Source organism: Rhizomucor pusillus, assembly GCF_041956525.1.
Source record: "Rhizomucor pusillus strain CBS 183.67 unplaced genomic scaffold VTP01scaffold_18, whole genome shotgun sequence".
Lineage (NCBI taxonomy): Eukaryota > Fungi > Mucoromycota > Mucoromycetes > Mucorales > Lichtheimiaceae > Rhizomucor > Rhizomucor pusillus.
Window position 1 is genome coordinate 119,599 of NW_027192160.1, and position 15,387 is coordinate 134,985.

The 15,387-nt window shown below is 45.9% G+C and overlaps 5 protein-coding genes across 5 annotated transcripts; 2 read left to right on the forward strand and 3 right to left on the reverse strand.

The window, feature by feature from the left end:
• Positions 1 to 386: 386 nt before the first annotated feature.
• On the reverse strand, positions 387 to 1,647 carry VTP01DRAFT_3697 (uncharacterized protein; the record flags this gene model as incomplete). The annotated part of the gene is made up of 5 exons (XM_069382296.1): positions 387 to 556; positions 612 to 625; positions 691 to 1,215; positions 1,276 to 1,347; positions 1,409 to 1,647. 5 exons carry the CDS (start codon positions 1,645 to 1,647, stop codon positions 387 to 389), a joined length of 1,020 nt encoding a protein of 339 aa, XP_069236023.1.
• A 495-nt stretch (positions 1,648 to 2,142) lies between these two features.
• On the forward strand, positions 2,143 to 3,490 carry VTP01DRAFT_3698 (uncharacterized protein; the record flags this gene model as incomplete). Its single annotated transcript, XM_069382297.1, has 3 exons — positions 2,143 to 2,267; positions 2,326 to 2,686; positions 2,753 to 3,490. 3 exons carry the CDS (start codon positions 2,143 to 2,145, stop codon positions 3,488 to 3,490), a joined length of 1,224 nt encoding a protein of 407 aa, XP_069236024.1.
• A 1,780-nt stretch (positions 3,491 to 5,270) lies between these two features.
• VTP01DRAFT_3699 (uncharacterized protein) lies at positions 5,271 to 9,420 on the forward strand (the record flags this gene model as incomplete). Its single annotated transcript, XM_069382298.1, has 11 exons — positions 5,271 to 5,886; positions 5,941 to 6,272; positions 6,337 to 6,696; positions 6,756 to 6,959; positions 7,021 to 7,314; positions 7,367 to 7,639; positions 7,706 to 7,876; positions 7,937 to 8,843; positions 8,905 to 9,015; positions 9,075 to 9,223; positions 9,289 to 9,420. 11 exons carry the CDS (start codon positions 5,271 to 5,273, stop codon positions 9,418 to 9,420), a joined length of 3,549 nt encoding a protein of 1,182 aa, XP_069236025.1.
• Positions 9,421 to 9,657: 237 nt separating this feature from the next.
• VTP01DRAFT_3700 (uncharacterized protein) lies at positions 9,658 to 13,466 on the reverse strand (the record flags this gene model as incomplete). Its single annotated transcript, XM_069382301.1, has 7 exons — positions 9,658 to 9,825; positions 9,896 to 10,698; positions 10,755 to 11,934; positions 11,993 to 12,136; positions 12,193 to 12,249; positions 12,308 to 13,258; positions 13,323 to 13,466. 7 exons carry the CDS (start codon positions 13,464 to 13,466, stop codon positions 9,658 to 9,660), a joined length of 3,447 nt encoding a protein of 1,148 aa, XP_069236026.1.
• A 481-nt stretch (positions 13,467 to 13,947) lies between these two features.
• On the reverse strand, positions 13,948 to 15,070 carry VTP01DRAFT_3701 (uncharacterized protein; the record flags this gene model as incomplete). Its single annotated transcript, XM_069382302.1, has 5 exons — positions 13,948 to 14,086; positions 14,149 to 14,357; positions 14,420 to 14,526; positions 14,589 to 14,720; positions 14,776 to 15,070. 5 exons carry the CDS (start codon positions 15,068 to 15,070, stop codon positions 13,948 to 13,950), a joined length of 882 nt encoding a protein of 293 aa, XP_069236027.1.
• Positions 15,071 to 15,387: the final 317 nt, after the last annotated feature.

Here is a 15,387-nt window from a genome sequence, read left to right on the forward strand (position 1 = left end):
ATATTCTCGACCTCCTTCACATCAGCTACCTAGGGAGTTATTGTATGTCCGAGAGTGACTACTATCTTGTGTTTCGATACAGTCTATTCTGGATAATGGACAATCCATATGAAGGAGGAGTAGCTGCCCAGATTTAAATTCATGCAGAATAGCTACCAATGCTGTCGTAACTCCGTTCGTCCTTGCATTTATTTTAGGTTTTGATGGAAGACAAGTGGAGATGTGAATATTTGTAAGCCCAGTTCAAGCTTTGCTCGATACAACGTAAGCCATGTGGCGTGGTTGATGCCGTCGAGGCATTTCAAAAGAACATTGGCCAGATGTAAAAGGTTGTAGGGTATCCTGTCACTGGTTTGTCAAAATTGGTGTTGTGATTTCAATTTTGCTTAAATAGACAGGTCGGATATTTGCATTTCGAGTTTCATGCTAGGTGGTGAATGCTGTCGAAGCTTGACACCAGCATCTGAGAACACCTTGGCGGTCATCTCGTCCATGCCGTATGATTTCGAGAATACGACTTCCTTGACCCCCACTTGCACGATTTTGATGGCGCAACCTGAGAATATCCTATCAAAACATGACCATATTGATTTCTTACAAGTTATCCTTACCTAAACATGGACATCTGGAATGGTAACAAGGATATTAGCTATTTCGAACAGAGAAAGTAATGCAGCCATCTATACTTACGTATTGCAGTACAAGACAACATCGCTTCCAAAATCCACGCGACTTCTTCCTGCTTCTAGCAAAGCGTTTTCTTCCGCATGCATACAAAGGCACCGATCCAAGCCTGTACCACACCGAGCATTGCTATTGCAGCGATCACATCCTCCTTCGTTGCAGTTACGAAGTCCTCGCGGTGTGCCGTTGTATCCCGTTGCTACAACGCGGGAATCCTTAACGAGGATGCATCCAACGCGTCGCTTCATACAATTTGATCGTCGTGCTGCCAAGTCTGACAGATGCATGAAATATGTGTCCCATGACGGTCGCAGACGCTCGCCGTTCGTAAGATCAAGACTATGGAGCGTCAATGAAAACTCGGATAGAGACGTGTATACATTTGTGATATTGACATCTGCGATAGAAACGAGTTGGTACAGAGGAGTGTTGCGTTTCCCAGACTCGTCGACGGCAACGTTAAAAATCTCTAGGTCGTCCTGTTGCACAAATTCTTCGAGACTTAAGCTGCTCGCACCAAGTCGATGTGATCTAGTACGCGTTTCCAGGTCAACCCAAGCCCGCATCGAATGTCAGCTTTAGGTATGTTACCTTTCTTTAAATCGTTTGTATCGAAGAGAAAGGGGGGCTTCAACAGAGACAAGCAAGAAGAATGGACGTTTTCTGGGATAAGCTTGTTAATCGAAAAGTGATATCTACTTGACATATGCCGACTGAGGCTTACTTTAGGGCATGTACACCGCAGCTATCAAGGTCGCATGTTACAAAGTTCTCGCGCCAGCGCTCAGTAACGAATTCTTGCAGTTGCTCTTGGGTGTCAAACTCGAGAGTCTCGCCACTGCTGTCAGAATCCACTACCTTGTAATTCCTTAAAGACAAGAGTTTGAAGCCGTGATTTTGGACGAGATACTCGGCGATCGTGCGTTTCCCGCTACAACGCGATCCGACGATGCCTATGAACATTGCAAATTTGACAGGAAGAAATACTGTTATAAACACAGCGTTCCCGACATCTGTAATCCTTTTTCGGCGCCTTGAAAGGATAGCCACCCAAGACACTCATGCATATTTTTTTCTGTTCTCTGATATGGAACCTTGCATAAATAGATAGACCTAGGTGATACATATATATTATATATATATCTTCCAATCTAGAGTGATAACCCTATGGATCTTAACAAAATACAACTTTGCATCCGGATAAAAGACTTTGCTTTTCAAAGGAATGAAATGGACTCAGCGAGATACAAAAAACTCTAATATGCTCCAGACTCGAGAAAGGATTTATTTTTAATGTTACGCTTTCTTCTGGCAATCATTTCGGTATGAGACTGGACGTGTTGAAATCTCTCGAGTGTCTGTGCTCCCGACTCGAAGACTCAATCTGTTTCATGTGAAAAAGGCATAATCCACCTTTTCTCCGCTATCATATCTCTTCCCTCCCTTCTACTTACAACAATGTCAAAACAACCCGAGGATGCAGTCGATTTGAGAGCTCTCAACTTTGTAGACACTATCAATGCCAACCTGGTGTGCTGCATATGTCAGGCGCCCTTTGTAGACCCCATGGTTTTGCCGTGTGGGTAAGTGAGTTATCCAACTCGCGTATGCCTTGAATCATAAAGCTGACGAAGCGATCAGTCACACTTATTGTCAAGCATGTATATATCAGGCTTGCGAAGCTTCCGCCATATGCCCTATTGACCGATCGCCTGTGAAGCTGGAAGACATTCAACCGGCTGTGAAGATTGTCGCCAATATGGTCAATGAACTTGAAGTTCGTTGTCCACGCTCAGACCTCGGCTGCCCTCATGTTTGCCAGCGGCAGTTTATTGCTAATCACGTCCAAAACGATTGTCTATACACTTATGCTCCGTGCGACCTGGAAGAATGCAAAGAACTCGTTCTGAGGAAGGATCTGCATAACCACGTTGCTACATGTAAATATCGCAAGACAGAATGCAAAATGTGCAAGAAAAGCATGCGTAGATTCGAACTAGAGGTAAGTATCGAATCCTAGGATCCGTTGTAGGGAATCTCAAGCTTAAGCGAATTGTATGTCTCGTAGGACCATCACCGACTTTGCCCTGCCGAGATAATCACATGTCCGCATTGCGAAACATCCAGACAGCGCTCCGAACACACGGCACATTTATTAACGTGCAAACGGCATCCAGTAAAATGCACGCATTCAGAATTCGGGTGCTCATGGATAGGAATGAGACAAGAGCTGGACTCGCACATTGCAGCCTGTTCGTACGAAGGTATCAAGGGATACTTAGAACACCAGAGACAAAGAGAGCAATCATTGAGAGACGAACTATCAATTGTACGGAAAGAAAATGAAACTTTAAAACGCCAGCAGGCTGGTATGCGGCAGCAGATCGACACGATAACTGAGCAGCTCGCAATACTGTTCCCTTCCCATTTCCCCAGTGAAATCGACTTAACAAATGATACCCATCCACCACCGGAAAATTACGTGACAGAGACGCAGCGTTTAAAGAGCGAGATCGAAACCATAACGGCCGACATCGCATCGTTGGAGTTGAAACAGAACGTTGCATTGATGACAGAAACTTTTCGGTTACAGGAAGAACTGCAGAGTTTACGGGCTGTTTGCCATGGTATCCGGATGCAAATGCATTTTCTGATGATGGAGCGGCGGGGAGCAGCGGCTACGAGCTTGAATGCGACGGAAGCCGCTTCCTCTAACAATGCGCATTCTACAGAAGGAAATGGATCGATATCCAGAATACGGTCTTGGTTAGATGGACCGAGTACACGACAAGAGACCAAGCTTTGAACGGCCGTTATTGTCACCTTACTTAGTAACCCATACCCTGCTCATAATGTCTACTCCACTTATCGTTGACGAATGTATACAACATCCATACGATCAAATCTACTTCCAATGATTATGTATTCTGAAACATTACTTTATGATATGTTCGTTGCTGTGCGGTTGAGAGGATTGCGGTAATTGCGCGCAGCATTGCGGACAACCGATTCATGACGAACATTCTCAGAGCAACTGGCGTACCGTCGTCAGCTCATGCACACACACACGCACACTTGAGGCCTTAGCATGCTCTCTTCGAGCAACTTGTGCATTCATTGCCATAGAGACAGCAAGGCCAGCGGCGATATATGCCAATTCTTTCGAGGTGCTCCTTGGTCGGTGGAAGGATTTTATAGCCCTCTTTTATCGGTTTCCTTTACGTTGTAATTTGGCTCCAATTGATGGGCGATCCATTGAGCCTAACCTAATTTTACTTCAGCACTGAAACAGCGCAAGGCCCACGGGCAATTTCTTATTCTTGGCTTGTGTCACCTATTTTAATTTGATAACTCATCTTTTTCATGAATTGGACAGGCGGACAACGGTAAACTTGTGAACTTGCTTTCACAATCAGTCGATATCACTCCTATTCATATCATTTATCAGAAAAGGCTGTCGGCAGCGAAACCCTTCAAAGCTGCAAATAGCACATTTGAAGAAGATGCGCCTAGGTAAATATCTTTTAAGGAAGAAGCTTAAAGATGCTTTTGGAAGCGCTTAATGAAAAAATAATAGACAGTGCTATTAGAGATATTAAGGGTTCCAGCTTATCAACCAGCTTTGTACCTCTACTTCTGCAACCAGGAACCCAAGTTTATCCAAAGCATGCGACACGTTCATTCGAGCTCAAGAACGAACTCGATTCGTACTTGCACATACGTAGCCATACTAACATTACACGCGACCAAAAGGGCGACGAGTCCCAGCACCGCTAAACTTGCCCACCGAAAATTGCTACATATCTGCACGTTTATATGAACTGGAAAACAAGAAATGGTTTCTCTGGAACTAGAAACTTATTTGCTCAAAACGTACATACATAAAAATGCAGGCATGTTCAAGTAAATATTCCCAAAGCCATGTATGGTATGAGGCAGAGACTAAAGGAATTCAGCAGCACCTTGCACCTTTTTCATTTTCAAAGACGGGATGATTTTTACGTTCTAAATATTGAGAGATGCATATGGTAATTTGGAGATAATGGCGGACCGAATTTTACTTTAAGCATTGCTGATGATTGATCTCGCGCAGGTTGCACAAACGCGCCCTGATCTACGAGTGTTTGGCAAAGTCTAGAGCGTGGGTACGGTCATCCTGCATGCACTGATAGCAAAGCTAGATATCGCAAGAGAAGCAGCACGGAATTGGCTTGGACAGGTGGGTTTGCGGGACAAGTAACACAAGGTGTCCCCTGTCTGCCCCATTGATGATATCCCAAAAATTTGCCTGACATGTTTGTCAGGTTGATATTTGCTTGGAAACAGCGTGGTGGATTTGTCGCAGCGCCAAGCGGTGCCGGCAACGAAAGGGATAGATCGTGACAGGTCACCCGAACAATATGCATAAGGGGAATTGCAAGCACAGCGCGAGATGATAATCTGTGTGCTTCGGTTGCTTTTTTTGGCTGAAATACAACGTGCGAGGACAGCGTCCAGAACCTCTTTTCCCCCTATACCTTTCTTTTACCCGGTGAACGACTTGGCGGTCTGGCCTGTTTCTCTCACACACCACGACGCCACTTGCAATGTACTCGGAAGACGCCATCAAGGCTCCCATTGCCCCGGAATCGACAGCCTTGGCAACCAATCTTGACGCAGCAGGCAACAACACGTTTGTACCTGTCGTAACGTTGACACCCTCCGCGACTATTCGCAACCGCTACTACCAACGCATATCGAGACAAGAGGCTGGTGAGCCAGTGGGAGACGATGAAGAACCTGACGAGGAGGAGGAAGAACGCCAGGAGCAGCAGGATAAACAAAAAGGCTGGCCAAAGGCGTCATACTATGCACCGCTCAAGGATCCATTGGAATCGCCCAAAAGTGTGCACAGCTACGTGAGCAGTGAGATGGGCTCTGTATTCTCACTGCGGACCGAATTTATGAGCACAGACGATACCATGTCGATAACCAGTATGAAAACCACAGACAGCGGTGCCTGGAAACTTAGATCGCGAACAAACTCGATCTTTCGCTCCAGAGGTCAGCAACCAAAATTGGGCGTAGACCACATTGACGGCGACGATGGCACAAAGCTTAAACGCTCCAAAAGCAAAGGTGCATCCACCTTGCTCGCAAAACTCTCAAAAACCACTGCACCTATGCGTGCAAAGTTATCAGCAATGTCTCGAGCTGGAAGCAGTACGTTGCTATGCAAAACGGAAATTAATCGTCACTAACGCGCCTGTTGCCCAGCCGTAGGATATCACCTAAAGCAACCCCCGTCCTCCTTCTCAACTCCACTGCGTAGATCAGCAGAGAGTATGTTGAACATACCGATCGGCCGAACTACACCCATGCTACGCTCAAAGGGTGAACGTTCGCAATCATTCTCAGCAAACGACCCGGCACAGCAGCCGCCTCAAAAGAAAGTACTGCGCCATCATCAGGTGTCCATACCAACCACGACTTTGCAACCCGCGCTGCTGTCCCAGGTTGCTGTCGCGTTTCACGATAGAGTCACAGTTGGAACAAAGACTAAAGACAGTATTGAATACAAAGACGCATTTGAAGGAAAAGAAGCAGTCGTATGTATATGTAATATTAAAGAGCATTTAAGGACTGCGTGCCTTACTTTATATATTCTGCTAGGACAAACTATGCACTATGCTCAAGACAAAAGACCGCAATCTGGCACTCCTTGTTGGCCGTGCACTCGATGCTCAAAAATTCTTTCACGACGTGAACTATGAGCATCGACTTCGCGACTCTCCAAACGAGCTCTATCAGTTTAGGGAATTCGTGAACCATCGTCAACAATCCGACTCTGCAGATCAAGAGGAAGATGACGGAGAGGATGGCAAATCCACTGTGATTTTCATGGGACGCTCCGATAGCGAGGATGAACATATCCCTCACGGTGTTTTCACACTCCTGACCGACTGTTACTCTCCAACATGCTCCAGAGAAAACCTATGTTACAGCGTCTTTTGTCCACGTCGGCTGGAGCAGGTAAATATGATTCCTGTCATGAAATTTCCAAAATTTGTGTACACTGATAGCCCTTTTAGCAAAAACAGCAGCAAAAGGAACTCAAGAGAGCCAGCAGCCGATCGTCCTTAAACGATAAAGAGGAGGATCGACTGTGGATAAACACGGTACCCAAGGATGTTTACAGCAAATTGGACAAGGGGGAGATCAAGAGGCAAGAAAACATTTTTGAGCTTGTTTATACCGAAAAGGACTTTGTGAATGACCTTGCATACGTGCAAAAGGTACGCCGATCAATGCATATGGGTAAATAGAGTGAACAATGAACTCACAGCTATCGAGCAGTACTGGATCAAGCCGCTCAAGGAAGGAGATTGCATCCCCGCTGAACGTCGTGATCAGTTTGTCAAGGATGTGTTCTGGAACATCATGGAAGTGCACCACGTCAACTCTCAGCTTGCAGCTGCATTGGAAGCCCGTCAAAAAGTTAAACCAGTCATTGACCAGATTGGCGATGTCATACTGCAGCACGTGGGGCTATTCTCTCCATTTGTACAATACGGAGCGCACCAAATGATCAGCAAATATATTTTTGAGACGGAAAAGTCGAGCAATCCTGCATTTGCGCAGTTTGTAGAGGTTTGTAATGAATTATCGGACCTGGTTAGCATGATCCTAAGTGGATATATAGTTTACAGAAAGACTTCCGCAATCTCGCAAACTTGAACTCAACGGTTATCTGACCAAACCGACCACTCGATTAGGTCGCTACAACCTCTTGCTGAGAGAAGTGCTCAAGCATACCCCTGCCGATCATCCAGATCAAGAGCTTATACCCAAGGCTATGAAGGTAATCAGCGAATTTCTCAGCAATGTAAATCACGAGACAGGCGTCACAGAGAATAGATTCAATCTGGAGTTGCTGACCAGCCGCTTGCTCATGAAACAAGAAGATATGGATGCAGTAAGTATTATTTTTCGATTTCTGTGAATATTTGCTAATATTCTTGCTAATAACTCGCAACTTTAGCTTGATCTATGTTCAGAAAATCGAAAGATTATATACAAGGGCTCTCTGAAGAAAAAAGCCTCTGGATCCGCAGAATCTGCGGACGTCCAAGTGTATCTTTTGGATCATTGTCTTATCATTGGAAAACCAAAGTTCCTTAACGGCAAGGAGCGATACAAACTTTACAGAAAGGTAGCTATGGAAGAGAAAATTGCAACTACATCATCACACTAATGTAACAATTCCCTACAGCCGATCCCTCTTGCTTTGCTGTCGATATCATTGCCCGATCAATCGCACCGACGAAACAGCTCCATTTTGACATACGCACGGTCCAACACCTCCAGCTCGCTGACTTCACTTAACAACATCGAAGCCATTGCAGCAGCCACCGCGCCAGGCTCGGCGAGCAAGGGATACCCGATTACCTTCAACTATTTGGGTCGACAGGGAACCCAACCCATTACTCTATTCGCAACGACGCCCGCTAGCCGTAGACAGTGGGTGGACAAAATTCAGAGCCAGCGGCAAGCAATGATGGAGAATCAGCGGGTGTTCGATATACGCATGATTAGCGCCAAGTTTTTCAACAACTTTAACCGTGTGAGCTCTGCTGCCTCTTACGGAGACACGGTCATCCTTGGCAGCGACCAAGGCGTGTATATCAAGCGCGAAGTCCGCGGTGTGGAGCATCTCGACCGCCTGCTCGCTATGGACAAAGTGTCGCAGATTGATGTCCTTGAGCCTTCAGGTCTCATCCTTGTGTTGGCAGACAAAACTTTGTACACGTTCTCGCTCGACAGCCTTGTGGATAACGACACAGCCAAGCGAGGTCGCAAACTTAGCAGCCACGTATCCTTCTTTAAAGTCGGTACCATTTTCCAAAACACGCCAGGCGAGAAGACACTCGTGTGTTTTGTACGCTCAAACTCGATCACGTCAACTATTCGTGCTCTGGAACCGCACGTTAATACTGAAAGCAAACACAAATCCAAGTTTGGACGTCTGATGCGTGGCGGTGGCGGCGAAGGACTCAAAGTGTACAAGGACTTGTATCTCCCAGGTGAAGCACTTTCGCTCCAGTACTTTAGAAATATCATCTGCGTTGGTAGCCCCAAGGGATTCCAGATGGTCGATCTAGCTTCGGCGGATGTGCAGAGTAAGTTTAAAAACTCCCTTGTTACCTTGAGTGTTTAGTAATCCATTACATTTAATATCAGGTGTGCTGGACCCTGAAGATGCTAGTCACCATGCGCTATTGCAACGCGAGAACTTGAAACCGATTTCAATGTTCCGCCATCCTGATAGCAACATCTTGCTATGCTACGACGGTGAGTTGGAACAATATCGCTCCATGCGAAATATGCCGATCATCTAATATTCCATGTAGAAATGGCATTCTACATTGATAAGAAAGGAAGACGCGCAAGACCCGATTGGTCTATTCAGTGGATAGGCCACCCCAACGCCTTTGCTCTCAGCGTCCCGTACATTGTTGCTTTTGATCCTACCTTTATTGAAGTTCGCCACATAGATACTGTGAGTTTTGGAAATGGCTCGAATGTAACAGCCAATGTCTCCTGACAATTTTCTCTTTCCAACAGGGTGAACTCGTCCAAGTCATACCCGGTAAAAACGTACGATGCCTCAAGGCTGACGCGATGGATACCATTTACTGTGCAATGGACGACCCTGTTCTTGGAACAGAACTCGTCTTTGAACTGTGCAGGGTCTAAGCTACTCTATACATTATACACACACATGACAACACAGACACTTATACGTATTCAAACACACACACACACATACGCACACATTCACTCACTTTTTTTCACACTTACACTTAGTACACTTACATTTATACATTTCCTCCTCCTCCTTTCCTTCTTCCTTACACACACAAACACATTCATTACTATTTATATTCTTCTGTTTTGTAGTAGTACCAATGTAGATAGGATGCAATCAAAGTATTATGCGTGAGATGGACAAGTGTTAATGAGTTGGAAAATGTACTGGAAATCAGGCTTGAATGGATGAGCCATGCATCCATGAATGAGAGGTGTGACTGGTGCAGAGGAATTGTGAGTAAACTGTAAGCATCGCATATGGTTGCCTGCCAAGATCTGGATCAGCTCGCCCTATGTAAATTAATGTGGTAAGTACGTGTGTTTCCCAACTGAGACCCGCATTGAACAATAGATAACGAACCGTTTCAGCGTTTCTGACTTCGATGAAGCGAGAATCAAATCCAACAATGTATGGATAACTGAACGCAACCGACTGAGGTGCGCCTTCCCACTCCATCCATGAGTTTGGTATGAGTCGTCCATGGTTATCAACAAGGCAGCATTGGGTATCGTAGCAGAGCAGGTAGTTACCGCCACATCGGAACATGCCCAGCGGACGCGATTGTGCAATAGGCGCAAAATCTGTGTGTTGCGTGTCCGGTAAATTGTGGTTCATGTGCAAGTTTTCAGGATCAATGATTTCAAAACCCCTTATGCATACAACAACCACTCGCGCCTTGAGCAACTGGACAGCAGATGATTCTGCGCCGACGTAAAATTCCTTGTAGATCTTAAACCACGGCGGCGGGCTCTTGGCAAATAATCCGGATTTCGTTGCTAGGTACTTTGCATTCTTTGGATCACGCAGATCACCGCATACAGGTTCAAACGCACGGAAATGGCTATCCATGCCTCTTCTCCTCATTGCTACCACCAGCTGCCGGTTGTTGCAGATGCCAGCGTGGAAAAACGAAATCTGCTGTGCGAGCTTTTGGCTCGGCGGTGTCTGCTTACCACCAGCTACAGCATCCAGCCTATGCAGAGCATATGCATAGAGCACCTTGTCGGCAAGAACCACGAGGATGTGGTTCTCCTCAAGAACGGCTATCTGTGTCACATCCTGAAGCGTCAGGACTTGTCGCATGCTTGCAGTGTCACCTTCAACGCCCATCCATACTCCCAGGTTCGTGCCAACGGCAATCCTTCTGATCCCATTCCAATCCTCTGTAGTGTCTATTAACTCCACTTGTACTATCTCTACTGTTCATTGAATAACCTACCAAACGGTGTAGAGCAAGTGACTTTTCCAAAGTTGGGCGTTCCTGACGCCCTGAACTTTGTATCGCACACTGATCGAACTTCAAACACTTGTCGCTCCGGGTGCGCATGCTCCAAGGCTGCTTTCGCTTCTACGATTTTCTCTTTCCATGTTAATCGCGTCTCTGGCGTATCGGCAAACAGCATGTAATCACTGCCGTGCCGACCTAGATGCTGGATAACCATGGGAGAGTGACCACCACCACCACCTCCTCCTCCTCCTCCACTGCTGTGAATGGTCTGATTTGGTGAGCTTGGTGCGGTTGCAAAAGTAGGCGAAACAAGGCCAGATGGAGTAGGATTACTGTTGGAAGAAGAACCGGTTAACGATCGCATACCGATCGCAAAACCTTCTGTCGCATCTGCCACGTGAAGCAGCTCGAGCGGGATGGGTCGTTTCGAGAGATGATATTCATTGTTTTTCGGCTTGGTCATGAGAAAATAGTTGTCGAATAAGAATACCCACAGATTGATGGTTTCGACACCCGTGTTCGACCGGCGGGTAAGTGCTCCCTCGTACAGCAGCTGACGACCGGGTTCCAGTATCCGCAGCTGATGGACCAATTCTATCTCGGACGGTTTACATCGCAGGGTATCGTGGATTTGCTGCAACCTTAATCGTTTCTCTGACGCCGCTGTTTCTTCGTCCATAGTGGCTGCAATGCTGCGTAGTTTTCCATCACATTCTGTCAAGAACGCGTGATCTGGATGGTCTTCTGGCGTTCGCTTTAGGATAGCGCTTAACAGCAGTGGATAGCGCTGAAGTCGAATAACTGGGAGAACAAGAAAGTGCCTGAATGGTAATTTTCTGCATTCGGCCTTCTTTTCGACATCTTGCAGGAAATGGTGGAATAACATGTTGCTTGTGGCTTCCCTTTTACATGTGTACTCTGCTTCCGGCACACAAGGTCCATATTTGCCGTAGGCGTCCGAAAATTTGGGTAGATGCTTGAGGAAAATGTCGCCGATCTTGTCGACAAAGGACGATTTTGATAGGCATTCGCTCTGGCGATCCCGAAGGTCGCGCAGTAAATCTCGATGTATTCCGAGTATCTCCTTGTAATTGTTGAAGACATGGTCGCAAAATGCATCTCGTCTCTCGGGTTCCAAACATTGCGCAGTGCGGAGGGGAACAGCAAAAAGCTGCGAAACGCATTGTAAATATATCAGTACAACATGTTCTTTTTGTATGATTCTGTACCTCGTCTAGCAAGTTCAAGTCGCGGACATAGTCTTCCTCGGTGTAGATGATCTCGTGAATGGCTTCCTGTCGTTTGATTTCGGAAGGCGGCGTATTCTGTAGTATTTCTCTCGAAACCGTCGCAGACCACGATCGAGAAAAGGTCTGAAAGGAGCATCGATGAATATAACGATAACTGTGTACTGTATATGTAAGCTTACGGTGTCGTGGGACGATGTTCCTGATTTGAACGATCCTTTTCGTTTAAGACCGTCGGCCTGAGATGATTATTCGTTATCCTTTGCTGCCCCTGCATATCCGGCATAATAATCTTACATCTTTGGTGCTGCTGCTACTGCGTTCAACAATTTCAGCAATCCTGTTGGGACAAGATGGTGCGTAACAACCTCCTTGGCCGGGCAGACAAAAGTTTGTGTAGCAACGTGTCAATGGCGTAAAGACACCTTGCGGTAAATGTCCTTCGTCTGCAATTTCTTCGATAAGAGTGTATATCTCGTTGGCTGATTGGTAGAGAGTATTTCTTTTCAAGGATTTTTCCGAGTAAGAGATAGCAGCAACGAGTTGCGGGGTCGTGCGGATGAATGCTCTTGCAACTTGGACGCACATTGCACTGCTGACTTCTCCAGGTAGAATCGCCTTTAAAATCTGCACTGCTTCTTCGCCGGTAAAACTAGCTGGATATTCCATTGTGCAGAACATCCTTCTGCGTTCATTGAGCTGTCGAACATGAATGATGAATTGGTAGCCCAGTTCAGACAAGAAGGAATGATTTGGAAACATCGGTGGAGGTGCCGGTACAGGTGACCTCGCAACAAGGAGTGGCGAAGAAGGGGTTGATAAGGGTGTGTTTGATTGCTGTTGTTGTTGTTGCTGCTGCTGTTGCTGGTTGCTCAAGGAACTTGACCGCATTGTCGAAAAGTAACCACCACTCAGTGATGGATTCGGAGAAGCAATACCTAGGAAAGAGGGAGACATTGGTGGAGAAAGTGTTGTATTCTTGATATCTTGTTGCTGTTGCTGTTGTTGTTGTAGTTGTTGGCTGGTTGTACAAGATACATTATCGTCATCCGGAACTTGATGCTTTTCGTCAGTGACCGAGTATTCTACAACTTGCTCCAAAGTCTTCGATCCTCGTATGCGACTGAATGGACGACCAGACGCGTAGTTTTCCAAAAGTGGGGAGTAACCAACATATTCATCGTCTTGATAATCAGTGCCGCCGCTCAGATATTTGCTCCGTAACAGCGACGAACGCTGTTGTTGTTCCTACGATATTTTACATTTAGATTCAATTTTTCGAACCTTACGCTTTATGTATTTGCAGACTCACCGAATATCCATTCTGGAGAACTGAATCTCGCTGACCGGAGAGTTCGTCAATGAAAGCATCTAGATCATTGTAAAGTGCCTCCAGACTCGGCGATCGCGCTGCTGATTCAGGATTTATTGCATGATCTGTTTCGGACTGCGCCATGGCTGGGAAGATCTCATGAGGAGTGGGGACGAGGAAGAACAACAAGAAAGGTTAGCCTTGCGAATAATGAACTTTTAAGGCGGCACAAGCAAGGCAGAAACCGCAGATTGGTGTAACATGCGTGAAGCTTGTCATGGAGAGATCTGGCCAACTCGCCACGTCTGTCACACCCCACTGCTTTTCGACCCGACACCGTCGCGACTATCTAAGGTTTTGTTGCAGTAAGCAGCGAATGTGCCTTGCAGCGTGGGATTACATCGCTGTACACACATCATCTTCCCTTTTCATCCTTCCAAATAGACAACAACAATGCAACTAGCCACACCATCAATGATGGAAGCAAGGTTGCCTCGCAGATATCCGTAAAAGGCATGTACATGACTTCTCAGCCCGATATGGCCTATTTGAGAACGCCCGCATGTATTCATGTTACCACGCAGAAGATGTCCATAATTGATGCAATCGGTCCTGTTGCGAGAACTCAAGTGGCTTCGACTAATTTATAATGCTCCAGACTGCACACAGCCTTTCCACTTTTCTTCGCCGTGTATTTCTTGGGGTTATCACAACCGTCAGCTTCGCATTTCGCCTTTACCAGATTTTGGGAAGATGTTTGGGTTCTGCGGGCGACACAAGGATTAATTTCCTTGGATTCTTGGGACAAATAAGTATTTCTCCATACCTGACTCCAAAAATATCCTCGACTTTGATAGATTCGGGTATTGCTAAGAGGCTGCCTTCAGCCTTGTTGACATAGCGGACAAGATTCTTATCCTTTATCAATCTTTCCCTCCGAGACACGGCTGTCTCTTTATCATCCGTAGCATCTTCCTTTATAACTCGTCGGCTTTTTGATGCTTGCTTTTTCAATAATCGATTAATGGTATCTTGCTATATAATTGCCAAAGGTTGTTAATTTAATCTCGTCGTAGCTCGCATTTTCTGGTACTCACTTTATCCTTTTCAGCTCTTTGTATACTTTGATTCTTGCGTCGTCTCGCAACCTCTGATCTTCGCAGTGATTGCTCTTCAGCCGTCAAGTGCTTTTTCTTCATGCTCTCTGAGGAAAGTATATACATTCAGAGGGATATCTTTCGCAGCCAGATCACATTGTCGACGTACCCATCGGTAATTCCAAATACTCCTCGGTCGTATCATTATTCAGCTTGGCACGCTGCCGTTTTGTCAGTGGTCGATTAGAAACCACTTCTAAAGTTTCTTCCTCGTCTTCTTCGCTGTCGTATTCTTCATATGCTAGCATAACGTCTTTTAGTTTCAATACATCTGTCACGGATAGTCGTCGTCTCACTTGATGCTTTCTTTCGTTTAGGAGCTTTCATTGTCCTTTCCTCGTCCTCGTCCTCCTCTTCTTCTTCTTCTGAATCTAACAGATCCTGACTGTCCGCACCTTCACCGGTATCCATTTCCTCGTCTTCGTCGATTTCTTCCTCTTCCTCTTCTGCAAGATCATCCATATCTTCTCCGAGTTCGTCACTTTCATTCTCCAAGTCGTCGTTCATGAGCTCCTCTTCGCTGCTCAGCGATCCGACCGAATCGACCGAGGGATCAGGAGAATCCAAGCGATGGCGTTTTTGTGCTGGCATTGTCAGGTGAGGAAGTGTTGTTGAAGGCAAAAAGCCCCGCTTATGCTTTTTGAAGGGTCCGCTGGCATGGCTTGACCACTTTTATGCGTGCATTATTGTTTGCGTTTGCAACAGACAAGAAGATAGAATATCACTGATACTTTTGACAGATTGTAGAGGCGCTTACAACATGTTTACTAACTTATTTAGAACGGATAAATAGTGTTTACAGCAAGCATTCTCACATGTGTAATACAGAATGAGCCATCACTAAGAGCATTCTTGCATGACCCTTTCTGTGTTAAATAAGTTTCACTTGCTTTATACTGTTCAGTCTG